This window comes from Gracilinanus agilis, chromosome 6 (genome assembly GCF_016433145.1).
Source record: "Gracilinanus agilis isolate LMUSP501 chromosome 6, AgileGrace, whole genome shotgun sequence".
In the NCBI taxonomy this organism is placed as follows: domain Eukaryota; kingdom Metazoa; phylum Chordata; class Mammalia; order Didelphimorphia; family Didelphidae; genus Gracilinanus; species Gracilinanus agilis.
Window position 1 is genome coordinate 283,922,181 of NC_058135.1, and position 27,216 is coordinate 283,949,396.

The following is a 27,216-nucleotide window of genomic DNA, read 5'->3' on the forward strand; positions in this document are numbered from 1 at the left end:
CACTGGAGAAGGAAATGGCACACCATCCCAGTATCTTTGCCAAGAAAACACAATGGATAGAAGTTTATAGGGTCATGAAAAGTTGGATAAGACTGAAAAGACTGAGCCACTACAACATGTGCCAGCTATGTGACTTCGGGCAAGTCATTTCACTTTCTGGGCCTCAGTTTCCCCATCCATAAGATAAGAGAATTGGCCTTGAAAGCTTCTGAGGCTCTTTCTGCTGCTTCACAGAAGATTCTATCATTCAACATGCATTTAATAAGCACCAACCATGCTCCAGGAAACACAAAATCAGAGATAAAATGATCCTTGCTTTCAAGGAATGATAAATTAATCAAGTAAGTCAAAATATGTTCAAAGTATTTTGGCCAGTATTGGAGGAGGGGTGGGGGTTGTCAACATGGAAACTAATAACTGGGAGAAATTGGGAAAAGCCTCAAACTGAAAACTTAGCACTTATCTGGCACATGGAGGTGGATGTCATCTGATCCAATCCTTTCATCTTGGATGAGGGAAACTGAGGCCCAGGGAGGCAGGACTTGGTCTCACTAGGTCATGGACGTACATCTAGAAAGGACTTCAAAGGCTTTCTGGTCTAGCCCCTAATTTTATAGATAAGACCCAGAGACACCCAAAGCTAAGTGCCAGATCTGAACTCAGGTCCTCTGACTCCAAATAGGAATGAGGAAAGACACAAGTACTTATATAGCATCTACTCTGTGCCGGGCACTGTGCTAAGCATTTTTACAAATCGTGTCACATTTGATCTTCACAATCACCCTGCAGTGCTATTATAATCTCCAATTTATAATTTAGGAAACTGAGGTTAAGTGACTTGCTCAAGGTCCTACAGCTGAGGTTGAATTTCAACTTGAATTTTCCTGATTCCAAGTCTAGGACTCTACCCACTGTGGCCCTAGCTGCCTCCAGAACAAGGCTATTATAAGAATAATAACTTACCTAAGAGATAAGAGCAACCTTTAGCAGGCAACGGAACAGCCCCGTATGTTCTGATTACAGAGACACTGGGTTCCCAGCAACCATTTAATTCTGTTCCTCTGGGCTGGACCAGGAACCAGCTGAAAGGAAATCCCATTGCTAGCTAGATGGCCTCCCCTCCACCATAGTGGCTTATCTGCCTCGCCCTCTTGGGGGAAGGGATCTCTGTGGTCCAGGAAAAAAACACACAGAAAATACCCAGGTGTTCTTTAAAACTAGAATTTTCTGCAGATCCTACTGGAAGTTTATCCCATTGGATGGTGAGCATCCCAAGCTAGGGGAGGGAAAGGACAACAATCAGAAAGAGACATGATGGATTTCTCACAATCACAAAATTTGAGAACTGGAAGAGATCTTAGAAGTCATCTATTCCAACTCAAAGACAAAAAGAGCACCCACTATAACGTCCCTGCCAAGAGGTCATCTGGTGTGTGTTTGAAGACCTTAAGGAGAGGGGTACCATCATCTCAGAAGGCAGCCCTTTCCACTCTTACAACACCATTGAGATGGCATTCACTCTGAGGATGGATTTAAAAATTCAGTGGAAGATGATGGATTTTGGAATCAAGATATCTGGGACAGGGTCCCATTAACCCATTTTTGAGGGTCCCCTCCCTGTGACTCAGTTTCCCCAATTGTAAAATGGCAGAGTCGGACTACAGGATCTCAAGATCCAGTTCTTCACCATTCTAAGATCTCTTCCAGTTAAACTAGAACAGAAATTTGACTTGCTTGACTATGTCTATTTGTTGCAAGGGTTTTGTTTTCCTTTGAAGGGCAGAGGAAAAAAAATACTTGTTAGTTGTTTGTTATATTCAAATCCTGAGAAATGTTGGTCTCACCTTGGTTGACAAGGGAGACAGTTGGAGACATCGGAATGTTTACAGATGCCGTGAGCCAGGGGCAAAAGTCAGCTGATCTGAGAGTATAAAGACCCCTAACAGCCATGGGGGGGGGGGGGGTTGGTTCTCTCTCTCATTTGGACTTTGGTCCCTAGATCTCTGAATCTTCCTAGCTCTTTAGGTCTCTGGATCACTGGGTGGTGAAGGGAGGAAGGGAGGTCTGAGAAGAAGAGGGTGGTAGGATTTGAATACTTCCTGAAGGCTGTGAAGGTTAACACATCACCAAAACTGATAATAAGAAAGCTGAGAGGAAATCACCAAGACAGCCACAGCAAGGGCAGTCATTTCTCTGATTTGACAGTAGCCAAGCTGAACCAGAGGGGTTGTGAAGAACAATAGCTCCAGCTTTACTGAGACAATAGCCTCCAGCCCTGAGTGACTATAGATTATAGATATTAGATTGACAGGGTCTCCAATCCCCAATCCGTATCCTGATTATCCTTTTCCTAATTAAGATCATAGATAAAGTATTTAATAAGTACCTTCCTGGGTGGTCATTATATCTCGACCCTTAGGGAGGGGGCAAACACAGTCAGATGAACATGATCCAAGGCTAATCGGAGCCCAATATTAATAATTGATCCAACCCCAGGTGGGACCTGAAAGGGTTACCCATCCACCTGAATTTGGGGTCCTTCCTGGGCAACTGTTATTGAAAGAGAAAATTATAACAACTAGAAAGGGTGATTGGGGTTGGTGTTCCCCCATCATCAGCACCCAGGGAGAATACAAAGATGCATCCACCTCACTAGAGACATATCTCCCCTAGGATCCTTTTCTCTTTCTTTATAACAGTTTTAAAAATACAATTTTAATAAAATGAAGACAGAAGCCTCTCTCTGGAGGCGGCAACCAAGATTCAAAATCTGTCTCCAAGGGTTACTTCCTACTTACCTGAACCTGAGCAAATGACGTATCCTTTGTGGGTCTCAGTTTCCTCCTTTGTAAAATAAGGAAATTGGATTAACTGCCCTCTGAGGTCCTTTCTCATTGGAGATCTCTAATTCCCCAGCTCTAAGATGGGCATAAACAGAGGCAGTCAACCTGAGAGGGAGCTTGGCTGGTACAATGTGAAAAAAGAACGTTGGACTCAGTTCATTTAATGGAAGCCTAGAATGTAGCCACAGGATTCCAGCAGTGAGAATCTCATCACACAATGATCAAAACTGATTCTGACTAAACTCACAATATGAGGCAGCACAGTCAAATGGAAAATAAACTAGATTTGGAATTGGGAGACTTAGGTTTGAAAGTTGACTCTGTGGTTTCCAACCTATGGGACCTAACGTCAATCACTCCTTAGCCTTCATTTCCTCCTCTGTAAAATAAGGAAATCTCTAAAAACAAAACTCTCTAAGATTTTTTTGAGCTCTCAAATGATGACCCTCAGATAATTCATTAATTAGCTGTATGGCTGCTGTTCAGTCATGTCTGACTCTTTGTGACGCCATTTGGGGTTTTCTTAGCAAAGATACTACAGTAGTTTCCACTTCCTTCTCCAGGTCATTTTACAGATGAGGAAACTGAGGCAAATAGAGGTGAAGTGACTCATCCAGGGTCACACAGCTAGCATCTGAAGCCAGATTTGAACTCAGGTCTCCCTGATAATAGCTCTAGTGCTCTATCCACTGTGTCATCTAGCTGCTTTAATAAGAAGACAGTTCTACTCATTCATTGGCCAGCAGCTCAAACAATTGATTGGTCTTTCTGGCAGAGATCTTTAGTTTTTTTAGATTCTAAAGAGGGTGCTAACATGGTGTACAGCAGATAAAGCACTGGGTCTAGAGTCAGGAAGAACTGAATTAAATCCAACCATAGACATTTACTGACTGTAGGATGTTGGGCAAGTCACTTAACCATTGTTTGCCTCAGTTTCCTCATCTGTAAAATTGGAATACTATTAGCAACTCCCTCCCAGTGATGTTGTGAGGACCAAATGAGATAATATTTGTAAAGTGCTTAGCACTATGCCTGGCACACAGTAGCTGTTATGTGCCACTTAACCCCCATTGCCCAGCCCTTTCCACTCTTCTGACCAATACACAATATTGATTCTCTTTTGGGGAAAACCAAGGGAGATAACTTAAATATTATATGTGGGTTCAGAAGGGTGAGTAGGAGATGGGAATGACAAAAGGTGGGACCAAACAAGTTAGGGAAACTGGGTTTAACTGTTAAGGGAAATGATTGATGATAGAAGTGACAGTTAGGCCCTAACTGTCACCCTGCCCCACATAGACAAGGGGTCTGTGAAAACCAGCAGGCAAATGACGAGAGTTTGCCTACCCTTTCCAGAAAAAAATATTGCTTAGCCCCCTGAAAATTATTTTTTTAATTTTAATATCAATTAATAGGAGAGATAAATGCACCTGTGGCCATCACTGCTCCTCTGGATTGCTGCAGCACCCACCAGGGGGCGGTGGTGCCCACTTTGGGAATCACTGGTCTAAAAGATGGGAACAGGAGTTTCTATACTTCCAGACTAAGGGCAAACCACAGGGTCAGGGGAGGGACTTATCTACACTGAGCTGAGACCTAAAGCAAGGCAGGGCCCAAAGAATAGCAGGACTGAAGTGGGTGTCCTCACAGCAGAGTCCAGACACACTCCAGCGATGTTGCAGCTCTTCCAGGACCACTATCGGTACTTCTTCAGGTGGGTAGATTCTGGGAGCTAACCCAGCCCAAATTAACCTGCAACTCAGGTTGGGATTAATAATCTCTACCAAAATCTCCCACAAGTAGATGACAGTCTTCCTTCTGGATATCAAGAAATCTGGGTGCAAAGTCCACTTCCTCTGAGGCCTCCCAGGATCAGTTACAACTTGTCCCAACCACCATGGAGTCCGTCTCAGAGAGAGAAACAGCACTTCCTGCTTCTTCATTCCATTTAGAATTCTCCATCTCTTCCTGCTAGGTCTCCTAAGTAATAATTTAGTAAACTTCCTCACAACAATTCTAAGACAGAATGTACGAGTTTAAATATATGATAATAGCTAGAGAAGAAAAAAAAAGAAATAAATATAAAAAGATTTTGAAAATCACTCCAGTTTGAAGAATACAACTACTTAAAGACATTAACTTATTGATTACATTTACAACAATAACAGACCTCCTTACACTTAAGTAGAAGCAGTTAGGTTGGGCAGTTGAATAGATCAATGGGCCTCAAGTCAGGGAGACTCCTTTTCCAGAGTTCAAATTCAGCCTCAGACACTCACTAGCTGTGTGATCCTGAGCAAGTCATTTCACCTTGTTTGCCTCCATTTCCCCATCTGTCAAATGAGCTGGAGAAGGAAATGGCCAACCCCTCCAGGATCTTTGCCAAGAAAACCTCAAACAGTTCATGAAGAGTCAGACATGACTGAAACGAGTGAACAAATTATGCCATCACCAACGAGCACATCTTCTCTCAAAATGTCAGTTTCCCCATCCACAAAATGAGGGAGTTGGATGGGGTGGGCTCTGAGGTCTCTCTCCATTCTAACTTTCAATGGTCTCCTTGCTGTGGAAATGAAATAAAAGTCTTGGCCTCTGCCCCAAGGAGGATTATAGTATAATAAAAACCCACCCACTGGGAGATAATTGCTTTCTCAGCAGTAATCAACCCAAAAGCCACCTGTGGATTTCTGCTGCCAGCTCAAGTACAGCATGTTCAAATCCAGCTAGCTCTGGTGGAGGCAAAGGCCCCAACTGGGCACTTACCAAATTCCCTCCTTTGTCTATATCCTCTGACAAATACATTTTCTTCTGGATGGATAGAGGGGCCCAGGGAGACACCCAAATGATGGGGCGATGGTCCTCAGGACCCTGGCCACCTCCTCACCACAGCTTCCTCAGAGAGTATGATAAGGGTCTTGATTCCAGCAACCTTGACAGTCTTCAGTCATGTTGGCAAGAGTGGAAGGAGATGAGACCTGGGGTTAACACCAGAAAGCAGGGTTCAAATGCCTCAGGGAATTCCCTTTCTGGGCCTCAGCTCCCTCATCTGTAAAATGAGGGCTTAGACTGAATGACCTTTGGGCTCTAAATCTGAATCTAGGCTGCTGCATGATGAGGGAGAAGACATGGTAGCATAAGTGGTAATATATGCTGGAATGGAGCCAGAGCAGATAGTGGGGATGGTCTGATCTGCCATATTCCATGTCTAATAAATCAACAAGGATTATTCCTGCCCTTGGCTTGTTTCAGGCACTGGGAGAGGCAGAGAAGAATAGACAAGAAGCATAATGTGCCAGGAAGGACACACAACTGAAGTCAGAAGACCTAGATTCAAATCCTAATTCTAATACTTAATAGTTATGTGATTTCAAGTCTCAGCTTTCTGTAAAGATTTCTCATCTGTAAAATGAGTACTGGAGTAAAAATAGTTTTACTAACATTATGCATGCTTTGGGAACCATAAAGTATTAAAAGGGATGGGATATTACTTAAGCAAGCTTCACATATTCTGGGAAGGGACCCAAATTTTAATTGAAAATGAATTAGAGGGGTCAGCTGGGTGGTTCAGTGGATTGAGAGCCAGCCCTAGGGACAGGAGATTCTGGGTTCATATTTGACCGCAGACACTTCCTAACTGTGTGACACTTGGCAAGTCACTTAACTCTCATTGCCTAACACTTACTACTCTTCTGCTTTGGAACTACTAATACACAGTATTAGTTCTAAGATGGAAGGAAGGAAGGAAAGAAGGAAAGAAGGAAAGAAGGAAGGAAGGAAGGAAGGAAGGAAGGAAGGAAGGAAGGAAGGAAAAGGAAGGAAAGAAGGAAGGAAAATTAGAAATAAAACTTTTTAATATTTTTTCAAAAATTAAAAAGAAAAAGAAATAAGACATCACCAATCTATAAGATCCCAGCATCCCACACAAATTCTCAATAATTTGAGCGACTCTGTCCATCCATCCTGCTCTAGAGAGAGTTCCATTGGGCACTTGCTTTGGAAGAAACTTTGCCTGAGTAAGGAACAAGGAGACAGGAGAAGTGATGCTATTGGTTCATCCTATCATCATAATCTCTGCCAAAGGGGACTTTGGTACAGCACCTGCAATTATGTGGGAGATGGGGGAAGGAGTGTGAGAAATGGAAAATGAAAGTTGTAGCTGATGGAGACCTGAAGTCGGACATTCTAGCAGCAAAGAAGAGGGAGTAGAAAGCCAGCAGAGAGCAGATCAGTCCAGGTAGAGTGAGTAACTCTTTCTAAATCTTCAAAGGATAGATTCATAGAATATAAGAGCCAGGAAGGCTCTTAGATCACAGAACACAGGGTGCTGGAACCAATAGAAACCTTAGACCTTAGAAAATCAAAGCTGAAATAGAACTTATGAACTGAGGCAAAGCCTATCATTTTTCAGAGGGGAACCAAGACCAGAAGGGAAGAAGTGATTGGTCTAAGGCAGGGGTCGGCAGTGTATGGCTCTTTCTGCAGGAGCCATAAAGTCCATTTTTTCAGGCACTGTTACAGGAGCGGCACTGTGAGCACTGGACAGCTCTCACGGAATTACATTTTTAAAAATGTGGCGTTTATGGCTCTCACGGCCATAAAGGTTGCCGACCCCTGGTCTAAGGTCATTCATTGGGTCTGCTAAAGTTATTTCTCTATTGTTGGAGTCTCCAAATGTTTTTGATCCTATATCTCTATCAGTTAAAAAAAATTGAAGCACAGACCCCTTACACGTGTATATATACTTGTTTGAAATTATTTACCTCTTCTAGTATGCAGGTAATAAAATTTATACAAAAATATTCCACTTAAAAAGATGAGATGAAGATGAAATAGCATTTAATCCTAATAGAGATTAATAGAGAACCATTGGACTTTATTGAATAGAGGAGGAGATCTGTGCTTCAAAAGAGTCACTTTGGCAGCTGTGTGGAGGTTGTATTAGAGGGGACAGATTTGAAGCATGAAAACCAATTCGAAGGCTATGGCACCAGGCCATCTATTTCTGGAATCCTTGGTAGAGGGATTCTGAAACAGATGGATCTCTTGAATTCTAGGTAGTAGCTCTTAATGGACTAAACCAATTGGTGTCTGCTCTACATTTGTTATTAATGTGGAAGATGGGAAGGTAGTTGGGGGTGAATGAAATCAAATGCCTGAGGAAGGACAAACCAGCCCAGGTTGGACACAGAGCCAGTCAAGCCAATCTGTGGATCAAAGCCTGTATGAGTAGCCTCTCCACTTTTAGCCTGGGTGAGAGGGCGAAGCAGCCTATTTACAACAAAGCCAAGCTCAGTTTCCATCTCCTTACATGAGAGATTTCCGGAGCCCCCCAATGGCTGGTGTCAATCTCAGAAAAGTGTCTTCTAGTTTATTTTTATATTTACGTGTGTGTATCTGTGTGTGTGTTTGTGTCTGTGCCTGTTGTTTTCCCACACAGAGGCTGAAGGGCTGTTTCATTTTGGTCTTTATATTCTCAGTACCTAACAAACAATCGGCACTGTAGTAAGGAAATTGGGAAATATATTGATTAGTTATTGATAAGGCAAGAACTTTGAGAACAGGGTCTCTGAGGACGCAGGCAAGGCAGAGTGCTGTGTGTGTGAGATCAGAACTTGGAAGGTAAGAAGCAGATAAAATTCTGACAGCTGGTGACAGCTGGGAGAGTTACTGACACTCACTCTCTGGCTTCAGGTGAAAACAGGTATCTCAGACTTTACTCTTTGCTGTATATAGGAGAGAGAGAACTCTAAACCAACTGAAGAGGTTTTCCTACCCTCTTTACCATGAGAATTCATCTTGGAGAAAGAAGCTGGCAGATCTGCTTTGGTGGAGAACAGTGTTGAGAGAAGGAAGATCAAAGGCTGTTTGCCTGGACTCTGGGCCATCTCAGGATTACCCTTTGGTCAGCCAGCCTGTGACATATTGGGCTGACTAACTAGGTGTTTACTTGGAGACAGCGTTAATAATATTAAGTTAATTTTAATAAGGATTGTAGTTAGATTGTAGTCAGATCGCGTTTTGGAGTTTGGGGGTAAGTGCTAGGCTGGAAGACAAAGAAGAGTTTGCCATGAGGTGAACATAGAAAGTGGGTGGAGATAGTTTCCTTTTAGTGATAAGGCTTTCTTGTTTTCAATCCTTATGCCTATATATGTTAAATATTAATAAATAGATTTTTGACAAATATATAGTCTCCAAATAAGGTACGTACTGGCCGGGTAAAGGGATGTCACTCCTGGCTTTCCTTCTGAGGGGAGAGCTGAAAGATACTTTTGTGAACATCAACAAAGTATTTTACCCCAGCATTCTCCTCAAAAACAGCAATAATTAACCCCAATATTTCAGCACTTATTATATGCTTGTTGCATAGAGCAGAGGTCCCAGGATCCAACAATCAGAGGATAATGTGAACTGATGTGACAAGGTGTCAGGTTTTTTTACAGATGAAGGACTTAAAACTCACAGAGAAGAGGCAAATTACCCAAGGTTCTAAGACCTGGGGTATCTTCAGGAGAAGGCAGTTACCCCAGATCCCATTCCTATCCCTAACTAGTCCCTGATGGTCCCTTTAATTTTTAAGAACCCTTAGGTAATGGGGGTTAAGTGACTTGCCCAAGGTCACAAAGCTAGGAAATGTTTGAGGACAGATTTGAACCCAGGACCTCCCATATCTAGACCTGGTCCTCAATCCACTGAGCCACCCAGCTGCCTCAGATCCCTCTAATTATTGATTAATTTCTCTTTCCTCCTCCTGATGTCACTCTCCTATAAGACACAAATATTTCTTTTTCCCATTCCTCTTCCTCCTGCACATTCATTTTCCTACCTCCTACTCCCTATAGCAGTCTCTTGAAAGCCTATGCCCACAGATGAGCCAATCTGCTGCCTAGTCCAGTGAAGAGATCTGGAGTCACAAGCCCTGAGTTCAAGTCCTTGTTCAGACATTCACTCCTCTGTGACCCAGGGCAGTGACTTCCCCCTCCACCAGCCTCAGCTTCCACATCCATTCAATGAGAAAACTGAACTAGATCTCCACGGTCTCTTCTAGACCAAAAAATCCCTGATTCTTAGTCTCATCCCTGAAATAGCAAGAATGTTTCTAGAGCATTTTAAAGATTTCACAGCAAAATTAATCCTCGAACCTTGTCACTCTGTCCTGTGGAAAAGCTAGTATCTCTCTAGTAATATTACCTCCATTTTTAAGATAAGAACGTTGCAGCTCATAGAGGTTAGTTATCTTTTCCTTGTCTATAGAATGATGCACCCGATTTGGATTTTGAACCCAAGACTTCCTCATTGCAAACACTGTGTGCCCCATGATGCTTCTTCAAAGACATTCTCTTGGGGGGTAGAAGGAATCAGCCTCTTTGCTTTGGACTCTTTACAGCAGACACAGCATAGGGCTGGGGGGTTGGGATGGAGGCTGTCTCTCCAATGGCCTGCTCTGTCTAAACGGTCAATCAACAAAGATGCTGTCTGTCGTGGGGCAGCACCCCAAACTGGCACGTCCACTAAGTATAAGTTCTTACCACCTTCTCCCACAGGAGAGCCAGCTACTCAAAGCAGCCTGCCTGACTCCCCTCTCACTAAGACTTGCCCATGGTGAGTGAAAGAGCATTGACAAATTATTTTTTACACATTTTGCACAAAATATTATTATTTACAAAAGTTGCTGCAAATGGACCAAGTCATCGTGTGTGTGTTTGGGGAAGGAGAGGGAGGAGGGCATCTTACTGGGCTCAATAAACATGAGTGAGATTTGTTTTGGCGATCTGGTCTTACCTTTCTCAGGATGGAGTCCCCACTTTCCCCCATTACCCCTAGAATAAGAGGCAGCTTTTTTTCTGTATAAAAGAAGCCCATTCCTTAATGAGGGGGTGTCCTTCTATTAAGGAATGGCTGAACAAATTGTGGTATATGATGGTGATGGAATACTATTGTGCTGTAAGGAATGATGAAATGGAGGATTTCTATATAAACTGGAAGAACCTCCATGAGCTAATACAGAGTGAAATGAGCAGAACCAGGAGAACATTATATACAGGAGATGAAACATTGTGGAACGATCAAAGGTAATGAACTTCACTACTGTTAGCAATGCAATGATCCAGGACAATCCTAAGGGATTTATGAAAAAGAGCATTATCCACATCCAGAGAGAGAACTGTGGGAACAGAATTGCAGAATAAAAACATAGGATTTATCACTTGTTTATATGGGTACATTTTTTACAGGTTTTGGTTTCAAAAGATTGTTTTATTACAAAAATGAATAATATGGAAATCAGTATCAAGTGATAATATTTGTATAAGCCAATAGAATTGTTTGTCAGCACCAGGAGTGGGGAGGGAAGAGGGGAGGGAAAGAAAATGTATCATGGAAAGATGGGAAAATATTTTTAAACATAAAAAAGTTAAATTTTTTTAAAAGGAAGCCCATTTCTTAAAGCCCCCTAATGGTGATGAAGCATTATTCTTGCCAAAAACTGCTGTCCATGGTCTTATCTCCCAGATTTTCCTGCAATTCACCTATGAGCAGACTCAGAACTATAACACACACACACACACACACACACACACACACACACACACACACACGCCGGCAGGGGTATAAGCTGCTTAAAGAGTCAGAGGTTCTGGGCCACTAGGTGACTCAGTGAATAAAATGCCAGGCCTGGAGTTGGGAGGTCCTGGATTCAAATCCGGCCTCAGACACTTCCTAGCTGTGGGACCCTGGGCAAGTCACTGAACCCCCATTCCCCAGCTCTTCTTCCTCGTCTGCCTTGGATCCAATAAACAGTACTGATTCTAAGATGGAAGGTGAGGGTTTAAAAAAAAACCAGGAGGTCTTCCTATATCTCTGGACATAGAAGGACAAGAAGATTTTAATAGCAAACTCTATTCAGTGCTTCCCCCACATCCCAAACATAAGCCTGGACCTCAGAAAGGTAACTGGTACTAACTAAACTTCTTCCCTTGATGCAGGACATCTTTGGCACCACACCAATGGCAGCTAGTGGAAAAGATTCCAACAAAGGTAATTATAGAGCCAGGGATGCCCCGGTGATGCCCCCTAGTCACCTGGTGTCTCCAGCAGAGAAAGCCCCAGGTGTGAATAGGACGCCGAACACTTCCCACTTTGGATTCTTCCTTCAAGAAAACACATACTATGGACTTGGGTGGAAAACAGGACCTCTCACCGACCTGGGAGTAAGTTTCCTTTTCTCCTGGTGATGATTCCTATGGAAATTGTGTCATTCACAGGGGCATAGCCCCTGGGGGAAGAGTTAGCCTAGAAACCAGAATGCTTAGGAGTTCTTACCTTGCAACTCATAAACTTGGCTTTAAGAAAAATATCTTGATCACAATATTTTTCTGAATTTAGTTTTTTAATCATCCAATTTTTTCATTTTATGCATTTAAAAATTATTAGGGGCAACTAGGTGACTCAGTGGGTGAGAACCAGACCAGGAGATGGATGGTCCTGGGTACGAATCTGCCATCACACTTTTCCTACCTGGGTGACTCTGTGCAAATCACTTAATCCCCATTGCCTATACCTTACTGCTCTTCTGCCTTAGAACCAATACTTAGTATTAATTCTAAGACAGAAGGTAAAAGTTTAAAATATATACATTATGAAAGGAAGTCAGTAGATTTCACCAGAGTGAAAGGGATCCATAGACTTCTAACAAAGGGATCCCTAGGGAAAAAAAACCAGGGTAAGAATCCCTAGTTTAGAAGAAATGAAAGCTATCTTCAAATACTTAAAAGGAGTGTCCCATGAAAGAATATCATTATTCTGCTTGGCCCCAGAGGGTAGAACCATAAAAAGAGGTAGCTATGGGCTTGAGGTGAAGAAAGGCTCCCTGAGAATTAGAGCTGTCCAGTTGTGGGAAGGGCTCCTCCAGAGGAAGTGGGCTCCCATATACAGGAAGTCTTCCAACAGATGCTCCATGACTTCTTGTCCCAGAATTATCACCAGGGTTCCTTCTCAGATAGGAATGGAAGGAGGTGGCTGCTGAGGTCCTTTCCGACTTTCCTCCCCACTCCTCTTCCTGATTTGTCCTATAATTAAGAAAGAAGGGAACTAAAAGAATGGGAGGCCTGATACAGGCAGAGATAGAAAAGCTTTTGTTGGATCCTCTGCCCACCCCACAGTTGTTAATAGACTGACTAGTTGACCTCTGGGCCATGTAGTCATCAAATGTTAATAATTACAATTACTAGCAAGGAATGCCCTGAGAGACACCCCCAGGTAGTGGTCAGAGTTGGCCTCAGAGTCAAGAACACCTGGATTCAAGTTCCACCTCAGACACAGGCTGGCTGGGTGACCCTGGGAAAGTCACTTGACTTCTTTTTTTTTCCAGAAAACATAGATAATTATTTTTATTTTTATATATGGCATAATATAATATGTAATGATAATGTAACACATGTTGTCTGTTATGAATTATAATAAATATGCTTATCCAAGAGAAACAAATTCTCACATGTCCTATGTCCAGAAATCTAGGTCTTATTGTTCTGTTTTCCCTCCTCTCCACCCTTCCTCCTCTCTTAGACTATAAGTTGTAGAGTAAGTTCTCAGACTCCACACCCAGAGTACTTTACTCTGGGTACCATGATGCTATTCCTACTGCCTATGGATTTGTTGTTGAGTTGTTTTTCAACCAGATCCTTCTCTTGGTGACTCCATTTGAGCTTTTCTTGGTAGAGAACTGGAGTGGTTTGCCATTTCCTTCTCTAGCTCATTTGACAGATGAGGAAACTGAGGCAAATAGGGTGAAGTGCCTTGCCCAGGGTCACATAATATGTAAGTGTCTAAGGCTGAATTCGAATTCCTGTCCTTCTGATTCCAGGGCTGTCACTCTACCCACTCTACCACCTACTTGCCCCATTCTATGAATTTACAGGGGTATATAATATGTAGGATTAGAAGCAAATACAATCTGCTGTATTCTTAGTCAATGCAACTTGTTTCAATAAGCCAGTTGGGACTCCAGGGAGAGGAGGAGGTGGTGAGGGGATACCCAGTGGCTCCTTTGAGTGCTCCAGACACCAGAGTGTCCCTGGAACCTCAGGGTCCCAGACCCAGGGCTCCCTCTTGGTTGTGATGACATACTGTTCTATCTTGGGCACTTAGCTCAAAGGGCTAAGATTGGGAGCCCCATTCCAAACAGACTGTGCTCACGACCCCATTCTTTGCCCCTAGATCTTTCAGATGGTGAATGCTTTGATCCACATCATCATAGGAATCTACATGGTAATCTCTGCAAAAAATCTTCACCTAGTTGCCCTGAAGTCTTGGTATCCATTTTGGGGAGCATTTGCTGTAAGTATTGTTGAGGTAAAGGGTAGCTCTGCAAAGTGAAAGGTGGCAGGGGGCTGAGGGCAGCTAGATGGCTCAGTAAACTGAGTACCAGGTGGAGAGATGGGAGGTCCTGCATTCAAATCTGGCCTCAGACACTTCCTAACTGTGTGACTCTGGGCAAGTCACTTAACCTCCATTGCCCACCCTTACCGCTCTTCTGCCTTGTGTAAAGGAGAATTTGGGAACTAATTCCCAGGTGAACTGACCCTGCCAGGCCATGTTGTCAAGAGCAGCCGGATAGTCAGTGAAAGACCAGCTGACAGAATTCAGCACTTGGTCAGTTCCTCCTTCACAGCAAACCTATAAGGAAGTAAACGACCTCTTCTAACTTTCAGTGGATTAAATCCTGTTCCTTTAGCTGTTATGGAGACAGGAATTTAAGATGAAGATTATTCTTATCTGACTGCGATGTGATAGCTATTAATATTGATAATAAAGAAACTTATATTCCCTAAAATTGAACTTCAGAGTAGAAGCAAGGCTGCAACTGTCACCTACTTCCTCAAAGAATTTTAGCAGCTACTCAGGTCAGTAACAGATCTCACTTTTGAAAACTTATTTAATAAAAATAAAGAGGGATGGTTGAAGGATGGGTTAAAGTTGAAGGAAAGAAGGATTGAGAATGAAGCCTAAATTCCTGTTAAACTAATAAACTAGTAATATATCTTCAGTAAGTTTTAGGAGATATTGATTCACAGAAACTGCCAGCCTGGTTAGCCTTTGGCCAGGCCATTGGGTCGAACTCAAGCTGCTAGATGGTTTAGCTCTGGCTAAGTAGGCTTAGATTGTTGAATTAATCTTCAATAATAATCTTCTTGATGGAGTTGAGAAATTAATAGATCAATGATGGTGTATTTGACTGTATATGTTATTATAACCGGATGCACCTGGGTAATTGTCCCTACAAACTGACAGCTAACCCTGACCTATGAAATAGCTGTGAGACAAAGAGTTGCCCCTTCACCTCCCACCTTATCTCACAACTGAGACCCTGAGGTTAGGATTCAGCTCCTATTTATAGGGGTGCTCCAACAGTTTTTCCAGTCTCATGCCAGCTCGTGCCAACTCCTGAAATTCTAAAATCTGAGCTATCAGCTGGTAACTCATGGCCCAAGATGGCTACTTGCAAAAACTGTTTACAATTGGAACCAGTACTTAGTGCCGATTCTAAGATGGAAGGTAAGGAGGTGTTTTTTTTTAAAAGAAAAGAAAGGTGGCAGGGAGATGGGTTGGAAATTATTATTCTGTTAGGTTGGGCATTTCCCCACTTCCAGGTCTGAGGGTATATGGAGAGAAGCTGTCAAGCTTTTGATTTTACCAATTCAAGGTCAGCTTTTTTTTTATCCTGGGACTCTCAGGGTCACCCAGCTAGGAAGTGTCTGAGCCCGGATTTGAACCTAGGACCTTTCGTCTCTAGGCCAGGCTCTCAATCCACTGAGCTAGCCCAGCTACTGGCACAAAAATTCCCCTCATTGAGGCCGATCAGCAACTTAGCTGTCATTTAATATCTTAGAGGCAAGGACACTGAGAAAATGACTTGCCCAGGATGAATCCACAACTTAATGAGTCCAAGGCTAGCCCTCTGGTCATTTAACAATAAAGCTTCACATTTATTAAGTTACCATGAATACCATTAATTATTTTTAAATCCCCACTCCTGTCTTCCCAACCAAATATCTTGCCCCTGCCACCCAAAGGAGAGAGTTAACAACAATGGGAGAAAGTGGGGGCAGTTGGGTAGCTCAGTGGATTGAGAGCCAGACCTAGAGATGGGAGGTCCTGGGTTCAAATCTGGCCTCAGACACTTCCCAGCTGGGTGACCCTGGGCAAGTCACTTGACCCCCATTGCCTACACTTACTACCCTTCTGCCTAGGAGCCAATACACAGTATTGACTCCAAGACGAAGGTAAGGGTTTAAAAAAAATATGGGAGAAAGTGAAGGGTGAACCATGAAGTCTTATTTGGGGAAAGCCTTGGTAAATTCTGAGTAACTTCTGATTCTTTTCCATCTCTGCTAAATAGGATCTTAGTGGTCACTAGGGACTAGATTCTAGTCAAACCTGCTCACTTTTTAAAGGAGGAAAGTAAACTTGGCCCAGGGTCACACAGCTGATAAATGGCAGACAAGCTATGGTCCAAGTCCAGTGTACTTTCCAATTAGGCACGTTGCCTCTCCCTTGTCTGGATCTTCTCAAAGACTGAGGGTGTTTAGAGTTTAAGTGGTGTGTGCCTGGACACCCAAAAGGCATATGGTCAATGGCAATTCAGCCTTATATGAGTCTGTGCCCATCTTTGGAAGAGGGGTGGGAATTGATGAGTTTACTTCTGGGGTCCCCATGACCTCTCTCATTATTTCCTATCTTTCCCCACAGTTCTTTTGTTCAGGAGCCTTGTTGATGAACATGGACAAAGGAATCATGAAGTTGGTAAGTTCCTTTCCAAGCTTTGGGTGATGTTTATGATCAGAAATGAATTTCCAAAAAAGGATGAGCCCTAAGTAAGTGGGAATACAGTAGGACCCTGATGCTGAAGTTCCCATATTTATTCTAACTCAGAGAATGTTTGGTTTGGTTTAATCTCCTCTCCTTCCAAGAAAGCATCTTTTCCAGTTACCTAAAATGGACATAAAGTGGTGAAATAAGTCCTGAAGAGGAGTAGTATAGTATATACCCAACGCTGCAAGAAGGAACTACCCTGGGCAAAACTGTGAAGAATATACTCAATACCTAGCCTCCTCTTTCTCTGTCCTTACCCTAGAAAAGTGAGGGTCTCTGGCCTCCTAAGGGTCAACATCTAAATGAATGTTTGCACTTTCCATCTTTAAATAAATGATCTTTGAAATCAGATAGAGCTTAACCCAGAAGAAGTTCTCTTCAAAAATGGAAGCAGATGTGTGACCCTGGGCAAGTCACTTGACCCCCATTGCCTATCCTTGCCACTCTTCTGCCTTGGAGCCAATACACAGTATGGACTCCAAGACGGAAGGTGAGGGTTTAAAAAAATGGAAGCTGAGCAGACTGGAGAATGAAACAGCTTTTGGATAGGGTAGATCATCTTCATTCATCTACCAGTTCCTCTTGATAAGGCCAACCCTGGCTAGGTTATATGCATGTGAAATGGTCCTGGTTTACCAAACACATTTCAATGTGGCCCAAACTCATCTGAACCATAGATGAGGCTGGCTAAGAGTATAGAGCTGGAAATTGGGAGTTCAGAATGCTTAGATTTGGGAATGCTGCCCTCTTTTCCCTTATCAATCATCTTCACATGATCTACTGGGCATTTCACCCTGGAAAAGAAAGAAATTTTGGAAGATTAAGACTATGAAGTCTAAGGAGGTCAGAGCAGAGAAGGACTGTAGAAACTAGAATGTGGAATGTTGGGAGAGACCTCAGGGATCATCTAATCCACATTTGATCTTAGCCAAAAGGCCAAGAAGCTATTAGGGATCACCTAATCTAGAACATTCCTTCTCCAAATAAAGAAGTGGGAAATGAGGCAGGATCAGGAGAAGAAGCCAAGCCTCAGGGGTTCTGACTTCCTGACATGAGCTATCTTGTTTTCTTCTTTGCAGAAGACTTTGACCATAGCTGCAAACATCGTTAACTGCTTCTGTTCCTTGTCTGGGATCTTTGTTTTCATTAAGGATTTATTTTTGGAGTCTTCCTTTGATTCCCCAATCTGGAGACCTTATCCTACTTCCAATGTAAGTGTATTTCCTCCAGAAACTAGGAAACCAATTGAACTCAGAATAATAAAAACACCCTGGGCTTCTATCTCTTGGGGAAAAGGGCCATGAGAACTAGAGCCATCGTTAACATATCTTGTATCACAGAATGTCAGAGCTAGAAGTAGCCTCTGAATGCAAAATCTCAGAGCTACAAATAACTTTAGATAGCATTTACTCCTCCTCATTCAGTATCAGAGGTAGATTTGAACCCAGGTCTTCTCCAAAGGCAATAATTATCTCCCCAGACCACTCAGCTATTTTACTAAGTATGTGACTTTGGGCAAGTCACTTAACCTTCCTTTCGGCAAAGTGAAGATGGCCTGTGAGGTTCTTTTCAGTTCTAAATCTGGGATCTTAGTCAATCCAAGCCATGACTAAAAAACTAGAAACACCAATCCAATGAGCCCTCTTTTCCCTTTCTTTCTTCCACATCTCAGCTCTGTAAGCAAAGTGGTTCATCAGAGTAAAATAACTTCCAAGAAAGATGAGAGAATTCCCAGGTTTCCAGGCTACAGTTACTCCCTCTTCCTCATTACCCTCAAAAGTTCAGGTCACTCTCCTAGCCAAATGTTTGATTATCCTTTGGGATCCAACTACAGTTTTTTTTTAATTGTGACGTCTATATTAATTTGGAGCTTCTAAGTAGCCTCTCTTAGTTTGCACATGGACTGCATTAAATGTTCAATTGTTTTTATTATTAAAGTTTAACCCTGAACAAATATACAGCCAAAACCAAGAGTAAAATTTTACATGAAGTGCTGAAACCTTAACAAAGATGAACGAGCAAGAAATGAGGTTTTTATGTAAGTCCCTTTACTGGAACTCTGAATTTTGCTCACTTTTCTTCAAAAATATTCAATTTAACCAAAGTAGCCAGGAAGAGGTTTTGGTTCTCCCCATCCCTTCTCTCTCCAACTTTAAAAAAAAACACTAAGGAGCAGCTAGGTGACTCAGTGGATTGAGAGTCAGGCCCAGAGAGGGGAGGTCCTTGGTTCAAATCTGGCCTCAGACACTTCCCAGCTGTGTGACTCTGGGCAAGTCACTTAACTCCCATTGCCTAATCCTTACCACTCTCCTGCTTTGGAACCGATACACAGTATTGATCCTAAGATGGTAGGTGAGGGTTAAAAAAAACCAGAACCCTGACTCACACTCTCCCTTTACCCTAGCTGAGCCCAGCCTGGTGTTGGTAGTCAGTTGTGCCATAGGCATCATGTAGACTGTTATAATCATTAATCTGCGATAAGAAGGATGCCACCTTGACTGACAGAGATGGCAGTTCAGAGATTCAGAATGTTCCCAGGTGCCACGAGCCAGGGGCAAACCTCGGTTAGCCCCCATCCTATATATATATATATACCCCCTACAGCTACATTGGAAGAAGTCTCTGGACTCAGAGGCTCAGAACTGGAGATCTCAGATCTCTGAGTTGAGACTTGAGCAAACCTCTGTGGATCAAAAGGGCTGAGGGTGGTTGAAGGGTGGTTAAAGGGTGGTGGCATCCTTCTTATCCCAGATTAATGATTATAACAAGACCCATCCCTTTGACTCTGCCTAATTGGCATCAGAAGGAATGAATGTGAATCCCAACTCTAAGACTCTCTAGCTGTGATCCTGGCCAAGTCACTTCCTTCTCCCTTCCTCAGTGTTGTCACACATGAAAGGGAATGATGATGACAACATCCGCGATAGCATGATGTTGTTCCCAGGATTCCAGTGACGAACACACTAAGGTGGTGTCTTTTGTTGCAGGTGCACTTGCAGAGGCTTGAGTTCACTTTGCTGATCTTCTCTAGTTTTGAATTCTTAACATTCATCTATGCTAGCGTTTTACTGTGCAGGAGTCAACTATCATCAGAGGTGAGTGTCCCTACAAGGCTCTGCTGTGGATGGTAGGAATGGTCATGGGTGACACTCTGAAAACTCAGGACAAGTCCACTGTGGGACATGGCAAACAAAAAACTAGCATGGCCTAAGGCTCTACTAATAATATCATGGGGTGAAGGGGATGGCTAGGGGGCTCAGTGGATAGAGCGCCAAGTCTAGAGATGGGAGGTTCTCTGTTCAAATCCAGCCTCAGATGCTTCCTAGCTGGGTGACCCTGGGCAAGTCACTTAACCCCCATTGCCTGGCCCTCACTACTCTTCTGCCGTGGAGTTGATATTTATTATGAACTCTAAGACAGAAGGCAAGGGTTTAAAAAAATAATATCACAGGGTAAAGAGGAAAAGGAACAGGAATGGAAGTCAGGAAGCCTTAGGTTCAAACCTCTCCTTAGACACTTAATAATAGTTAGCATTGAGATAGTGCTCGAGGGTTTGCAAAGCAATTTTAGATATGTTAACCTCGTTTCCTTACTAGCTAGGTACCCCAGACAAGTCACTTGCCCTCTCTGTTTCAGTTTCCTCATCAGTAAAAAAGAGAGGGGTGGATTCAGTAACCTCTGAGATTCCTACCAGTTCTAAATCTATGATTCCATAACTTTCCCAAAGAAGACTGGAACCTCTTCCATGGTGCGAAGCTATTTCCTGAGCTTTCCTTTCACTCCAATCCAAAAACCACAGATCATTTCCATAACCTTCTAGCAGATGCCCTGAGTTAGAATGAATTGACCTAATCTTTATTTTAGCAGAAGACTACATATAGAAGGAGAGGATTAGGGGTAGATGGAAGAACAGTGTCTAGGAAAGGATGTCCTGAAAGTAGAGACACTGATGGAGAATGGTAGCCTCATAGACTCCTTGAAAGCTTGAAGGTACCTTGGAGATCACTCAGTGTCTAACCAATTCAAGGGCTCTCTCCAAGGTACCAGTGGCCATCTTGTCGAACCTACTTATTTGACAAAGGAGTAAACAAGCCTAGAGAAGAAAAATCACTTACCCAAGATTATGCTGCTAATCTGTGGCAGAATCTAGATGAGAATCCAGTCTTCCTAAGGTAGCATCATCACGGTAGCAGAGAGGGACCTGAATCTCTGGGCAGAGGACCTGAGTTCAACTCCCAGCTTTGCCACTTACTATCTGATCTAGGTCAAGCCATTAATCTTTCTGGGCCTTGGTTTCCTCTTCTGTGAAATGAAAAGGTGGGAGAGATGGACAGTAGAAATAGTGCCAAATTTGAGGTCAGAAGATCTGAGTTCAAATCCCTACCTCTGATACTTACTGTGTGTGATCTTAGGCAAATCACACAATCTCTGGGCTTTGTTTTACTGTTCTGTAAGAGGGAGGAATTGGACCAGCAGGCCTCTACAGTGTCATCAGCTCTAGATTAATGACCCTGAGTCCTCATCTGCATTCTTTCCTTCCCCAAATGGAGGCATTGAATGTCATGACTGTGCTGACGTTGGCTACTCTCTTTCTTAGGAGATGAATAACTTCTCAATAAGTGAGTTGCCTCCAGAGATTGCTGTTGTTCCAAGTGCACCTCCATCTTATGAAGAGGCAATTGGACAAGAGAACTTTCTCCCAGGACCAAGATCCAGTCCCTCATGTATTGATATTAAGGTAGCCTGATCTGAGTAAAAGAAGATCTAGGAAAGGTGGGAAAGAGTGGTATAACTAGAAATTTATGTACCTGAGTATGAGCTCTAAGAACTGTGCCCTAGCCCTAGAAACCTAGCAGCCTTCCTCCAACCTCCCCACCACCACGTTTCCCCCTTGTTCTTTGTTATTGTAGTCGTGATATTGGATAATGGCCCTCCCTATCTTGCTGACCCCACCACCTAAATGGGTCCAGAGGCTTTGGCCTGCTCCATTTCTTCCCTGGTTCAGACATCTCCTCTACCATCAAGAGCTCCCCAGATTTTTGTAGGGTTTGGTAAAGATGCCCAATCAGCTTTAGCCACACTGTCGCTCAGAACAACCAAGAGATTCACCAGTTTCAGATTCCCCAAAGGCAAGTCACCTGACCTTTCCTCCTTGTTGACTCTGGGAATGAAAGCAGCACACTAAATTCTAGGACCCCACCACTTCAGGTGCCACCATTGAGCAAAGAAGTCTGGACGTACTTCTATGTAAGCCACTTGCTCCTGAGCTGAGTTTATAACCTTGACTGTTGGTCCTTGGAAACCCTCATGGCCCCACTCCACAAATTCCCCATAATGGACTTGGGCGGAAGTCTACTTGGCATGAATGACAGTAAATCCAATTTTGTAGTCAATTTTGTAGTCAATTCAATGACATTTTGGAGTCAATTCCCTTAACAGAATTCACTCTATCCATTACTTCTCTATCTCATTGGTTCTCAGATGGAGAATCTGGGTTAAAGACAAGAAGTCTTCAGAGACTAGTACCACAAAAGATGAACTCGTGCTCTCTCCATGTCCCTCTTGTCTTATGGCTTCTTTCAATAAAAAGTAAAAAATGTCTCTAGGCTCTCCCCTGGGTTCAGGTTTAAAGGAGGAGTTTAAAGGAGTTTAAAGGGGTGCTTTTGAGGACAGAACCAGAAGCAATGAGTAGATTTGAAGAGAAGCCAATTGTCTTGATTTTTTAAAAATTGTTAACATTAATTTTTAATTCATTTTGAGTTCTAAATTCTCTCCCTCCCTCCAACTCTTCTCCCATTCATTTGAAGGCAAGTGATAGGATATCAGTTAAACCTATGAAGTCATCCAAAACACATTAGGAAACTTTCATAACAATTAGAGCTCTTGGAAGTAGAGAGGAAGACTGGCCCTGGGAAGGGCCCTTGACTGAACCCCAATCTTTTCATAGATTGCAGAAGCCCCCCCAGAGGCATGAGGGCCCATCAAGTCAGTGCAGTTGACATGGTCATGCACTGATCCCTGCAGCCTGAAAATTGGGCCACAGGATGGATGGAAAATCCAGTCAAATCCCACTGTGTGACTCCCTTCTGATCAACATTTTTTGTTATTGAAAATATTATAATCTATATCTTTAGGATAACTCCAAGCCTTGTAGAAATTCCCTAATAGAAATCCCCTAATTATAATAAATCAGCAATTAATGTTAATAGCTCCTACCCTTAGCAAAAAACAAGACAGAAGAAGCTGCTTTTTTCTGTTTCAGAAATTTGAAGGACACGGGATGAATAAATCAAAATATTCTCACACTTTACTACTTTCCCATGCTAAACTTGTCCCCCTGAATTTGAGGTTTCTCACACTTTAATCCACTTTTGAAATATGTTGAAGGTTCTTTTTATTAAAATAAAACTTAGATAAAGTAGGGTAGCCTTGAAGACTGTTTAGACTAGGTATAATCTATATGTAGAAATACACAATATTTCTACATATAGATTATGTAATAGAAATGTAATTAATTATGTCATAATTATGTAACAGAAATGTAATAGAAATACATCCTGTGTGCCAACTTTTATGTAACTGGTATAACCTTGAGCTCTTTTCTGTTTGGGTTTGAAATGTAAATTTTCCCAGCATTTGTGTGACTGTGAGAGAAAGGTATAAAAATAAAGATTCACAGGAAGTGCAACAACTTCTGCAACTCCACTGTGTCTCTGACTCTTTCTATCTCCGATAAACTGTCACACCTCCCAGGATATCTAGAGCCGCCGGGGAGGGCCCTTGGCAGTTTAGTGGCACCCTTTTATCCAGGGACTCTTGGCAGGTAAGAGCCTAATCCCCCCAAAAGCTGACACGCTTCCTGAGTTCAGATGGTTTAGTTTCTTGCCCAAGGTGCTGCAGGCCACCCATGAGTGATTGTGGGTTTGGTGTAAGCAATCCATATTTTCAAGATAAAATGATATTACTCTTAAGTTGAAAAGGACACGGGTCACAGTGGATCAAAAGAAAGAAATCTTTTCATTGATATAATTAAGCACACCCTCCGCATTCCATTTTGCCTGCTGTATGTTGAGGGACTCAGAGCTCTCTCATTTGGGGTTTGGGTGGAACAGAGGCTTAAGTGATAGCTCTGGTGCCTGCTATGCATTCAAGGCCTTTTGCGGACTTTGGTGGCTTGGCAGGCTTCTGATTTTGGCTTCCTGATTCAGCTTAGGGTATTTTAGTTAGGTGATATTTTCTGTCTCCATTCTACATTTCCCTCTTTTTACTTTATCTCCATTTTGATTAAAACTTAATTGTTAAAATCTACTAACAGACTCATGACGAGAGTTTATTTTACAGATGGCGACCACAACAATTTTTCTTTTAATTAATATTACATTTAATATTTTACCTTCATTATTATAGATGTGAAAAATAAATACAAGAAGGGGCAGCTAGTTGGCTCAGTGGATTGAGAGCCAGGCCCAGAGATGGAAGGTCCTGGATTTAAATCTGGCTTCAGACACTTCCTAACTGTGTGACCCTGAGCAAGTCACTTAACCCCCCACTGCCTAGCCTCTACCACTCTTGTGCCTTAGAATCAATACACAATATTGATTCTAAGATGGAAGGTAAGGGTTTAAAAAAATAAGGAAAAGAGAAATTATCTTCATTGGGTTGCTCAAGTCACTTTCAGCATTCCAACCCAGATCTGCTCCTATTTTGGACAGACAGCCCCACTGCCCTATTCCCTCTTGACTGAAGATTTAGTTTTCATCAATAGGCAAATGTTTAGTAAACACTTGAACACTGTGAGAGAGACCAAGAGTTATGAGATAAGATGATCTCTGTTGTCCATTCGGGGAGAAAACATCCAAACATGACCAATTTGGGAATTGGAATTAAGTGGGAAAAGAAGCAAATAATGGTGAAAGAGGAAGAACTGAGGCTGTTCCTTGAATGACTGTTAGCATTTGGGGAAGTCATAGGCTCTAGGGCTGGAAGGAATCTTAGAGGTCATATAATCCAAACTCTACCCCACCCCTCCCATTTTACAGAGGAGGAAACTGAAGGGGTAGAGGTGGTACCACTTGTCCAAAGTTCTGTAGTTAATAAGTGGCAGAACCCCAACCCTCAAGTTCAGCACTGGGAATAAGAGGAACCATTCACACACACATATAATGTTTCTCTTGGAAAGAATCTAATCCTAGCTCTGTCATGGGCCTCTGTCTCCAGGTCTCAGTTTCCTTATCTGAAAATGAGGAAGTTACCAAAGATATCGAAGAAAGGAAAAAAGGATTATTCATATGTACACAAATATTTGTAACAGATCTTTTTGTTATAGAAAAGAACTAGAGACTATTATGCCCTAAGAAATTTAAAAAAACAAACATGGTTTCAGAGAAACCTAGGAAAACTTGAATGGAGGTAAAGTCAGAGTGATGAACCAGGAGAACAATTTACAATAATAATATAAAGACAAGTCTGAAAGACTTAAGAACTCTGATCAATACAATGGCCAGCCCTAAATTCCAGTCAATGCAAGAAGTTGTTTTAGGTTTTTGAAAAATGGACAAATCAGAGGAACAAGTGTCTTACCCAAAATGGCATCCTAAAGTCCTTCATCAACCGCTTCCCTTCAAAAGACAGCAATGTTATCCTGGTTTCATGAAACTCTCCAGCTCCATGAAAATGTAAAAATGAAATGATAGATGTGTCCTTAAGCTTAAATGAAGAATATTTCTCTGCAGAGACAGGAAGGAAGGAAGGAAGGGAGGAAGGAAGGGAGGAAGGAAGGAAGGAAGGAAGGAAGGAAGGAAGGAAGGAAGGCAGGCAGGCAGGCAGGCAGGCAGGCTTCCCCGGTTAGGGGCCCTGGGAAAGGCTATGTTCATCCTTCCTACAGCAATAAATGGAGGCTTAGCTGGGGGGAAAAACTCCTCATTAGCTTGTTCTCCAAAGTGAAATGTGTCTTTCATTCTAAAGAAAGGTGAGAGGCTGGGGGAGATCTGCATTGAGCCCCTCAAGCCCAGCTCACTGTGAGTCCCCAGGAAGAGTAGTGCCTGCCCACAGGGAGTAGCATGCCAGAGAGGGGAGGGGAGGGAGGCTAGAAGAGATGCTTCCAGAGGCGCCCACAGGACTTACGAGCTTCCTCACTGTCCCCTGCTGCTCCTGGACTGTGGCAGTGAAAGGGGGGAGGCCGTCGGTTTTCAGGGAGTCGGGTCCCTCCTCCTTTGGGTCCTTCCCAGAATCAGCCTGGAAGGCACAAGTCAATCCATCCATCCATCCATCAAGGGACATTTACAGAGTTGCCAAGGCTGGCCTGGGGACATCCCCAGCTTCCAGGGGCCTCAGGGGCATGGAAAGTCTGAGGAATGGCAGAGTGCAAGTGTCCCCTCTGACCCTCAGCTGTGTAACCCCGGACAAGCCCCTCCCTGAGCTGGGCCATCTTCTCATTTGGATCTAAGGGAGCTTCCCGCTCTATCGATCCAGGATGCTCTGTCCCAGCCACCCAGCACCTGAGCCTCTGAGAAGCGTCACTTCCTCAGCAGCAGGCCTGATCCGGCTCATGGGAGCCGACCAGGGACATATCTGCAGACCTCGCGGGCCGACAGATGCGAGGATGCAGGGCCTTGCAGGGGACGAAGGCCTCCCCTCTGGCCCAGGCTACACGGCCTGCTGAAATGAGTCCCCCCCACCTCTGCGCCCCGAGGCTGCTGGCTCCCGGGTCCAGCTAGGCCTCCTCCTCTCCTGGGTACCTGGGAGGACAAGCAGACGCAGCGGTTAAACATGAGGAAGAACGGCGTGTGCTTGGTGATGGGGCTGACTGTCGTGCGGAAACCGAACATGACGGGGTCCAGATGCTCATCCCAGGCCAGCTGCTTCTCCTTCACCACACTCTGCAGGGCGCCCTTCAGCAGCTCGGTGGTCGCCTCGTCCAGCCCCGTGGGGTCGGGGGCGGCGGAGGGCGTCAGGGTCTGGGAGATGCTCCAGTGCTCGCCCAGGAGCCGGCTCACCTGTATGAGAGATGGGGAGGTCCAGGCCCAGCCACGCTCAGCAGAGCCTCCCCTGGAGGCAGCCTCCACTCTCCCGGTCACCCTGGGGTCCAGCCCTTAAGGAGAGAGACTTCCCTTTCCAGAAGCAGCAAGGCATCTGGCCCATCCACTGGGCACCCCCAAATGTCCTCAAAATGGTGAACTCTCTAATGGGGCAGGACCTTGGAGGTACTTAAATTGAGCCCCAGGCCCTGAGGGTGCCCCGATAATGAGAAAGGGGCTGCAGTGGCCTCATGGGGTGGAGCTGGCATTAAAGCCAGGAAAACCTCAGACATACAGAGGCTGGTGGGACTCTGAACAAATCAACAGCCTGGGGGTCAAACTCTAGTAAAAATGGGGGCTGCAAAACCCCCCTAAGGATCCCTGCAGGCCACGTACAGACATGGAAAACTACAGATTAGTATTATGTTCTGTGGCATTTTTGTTTATTTTGTTACATTTCCATATATATATATATATATATATATATATAT

The 27,216-nt window shown here is 43.4% G+C and overlaps 1 protein-coding gene across 1 annotated transcript; it reads left to right on the top strand.

Annotated features, from left to right (window-relative positions):
• The first annotated feature begins 11,845 nt into the window (after positions 1-11,845).
• Positions 11,846-21,456, top strand: MS4A10 (membrane spanning 4-domains A10). The gene is made up of 6 exons (XM_044681998.1): positions 11,846-12,049; positions 14,055-14,174; positions 16,587-16,640; positions 17,789-17,920; positions 19,697-19,804; positions 21,307-21,456. The coding sequence occupies exons 1-6, from the start codon at positions 11,846-11,848 to the stop codon at positions 21,454-21,456; spliced, it is 768 nt and encodes a 255-aa protein (XP_044537933.1).
• Positions 21,457-27,216: the final 5,760 nt, after the last annotated feature.

What these genes read in the sequence shown, in the direction of transcription:
- MS4A10 (XM_044681998.1), top strand. Translation starts at nt 11,846, where the DNA reads ATGGCAGCTAGTGGAAAAGATTCCAACAAAGGTAATTATAGAGCCAGG. An exon ending in GACCTTATCCTACTTCCAAT is followed by an intron (nt 17,921 to 19,696) that starts GTAAGTGTATTT and finishes CTTTTGTTGCAG; the next exon opens with GTGCACTTGCAGAGGCTTGA. An exon ending in GGAGTCAACTATCATCAGAG is followed by an intron (nt 19,805 to 21,306) that starts GTGAGTGTCCCT and finishes TCTCTTTCTTAG; the next exon opens with GAGATGAATAACTTCTCAAT.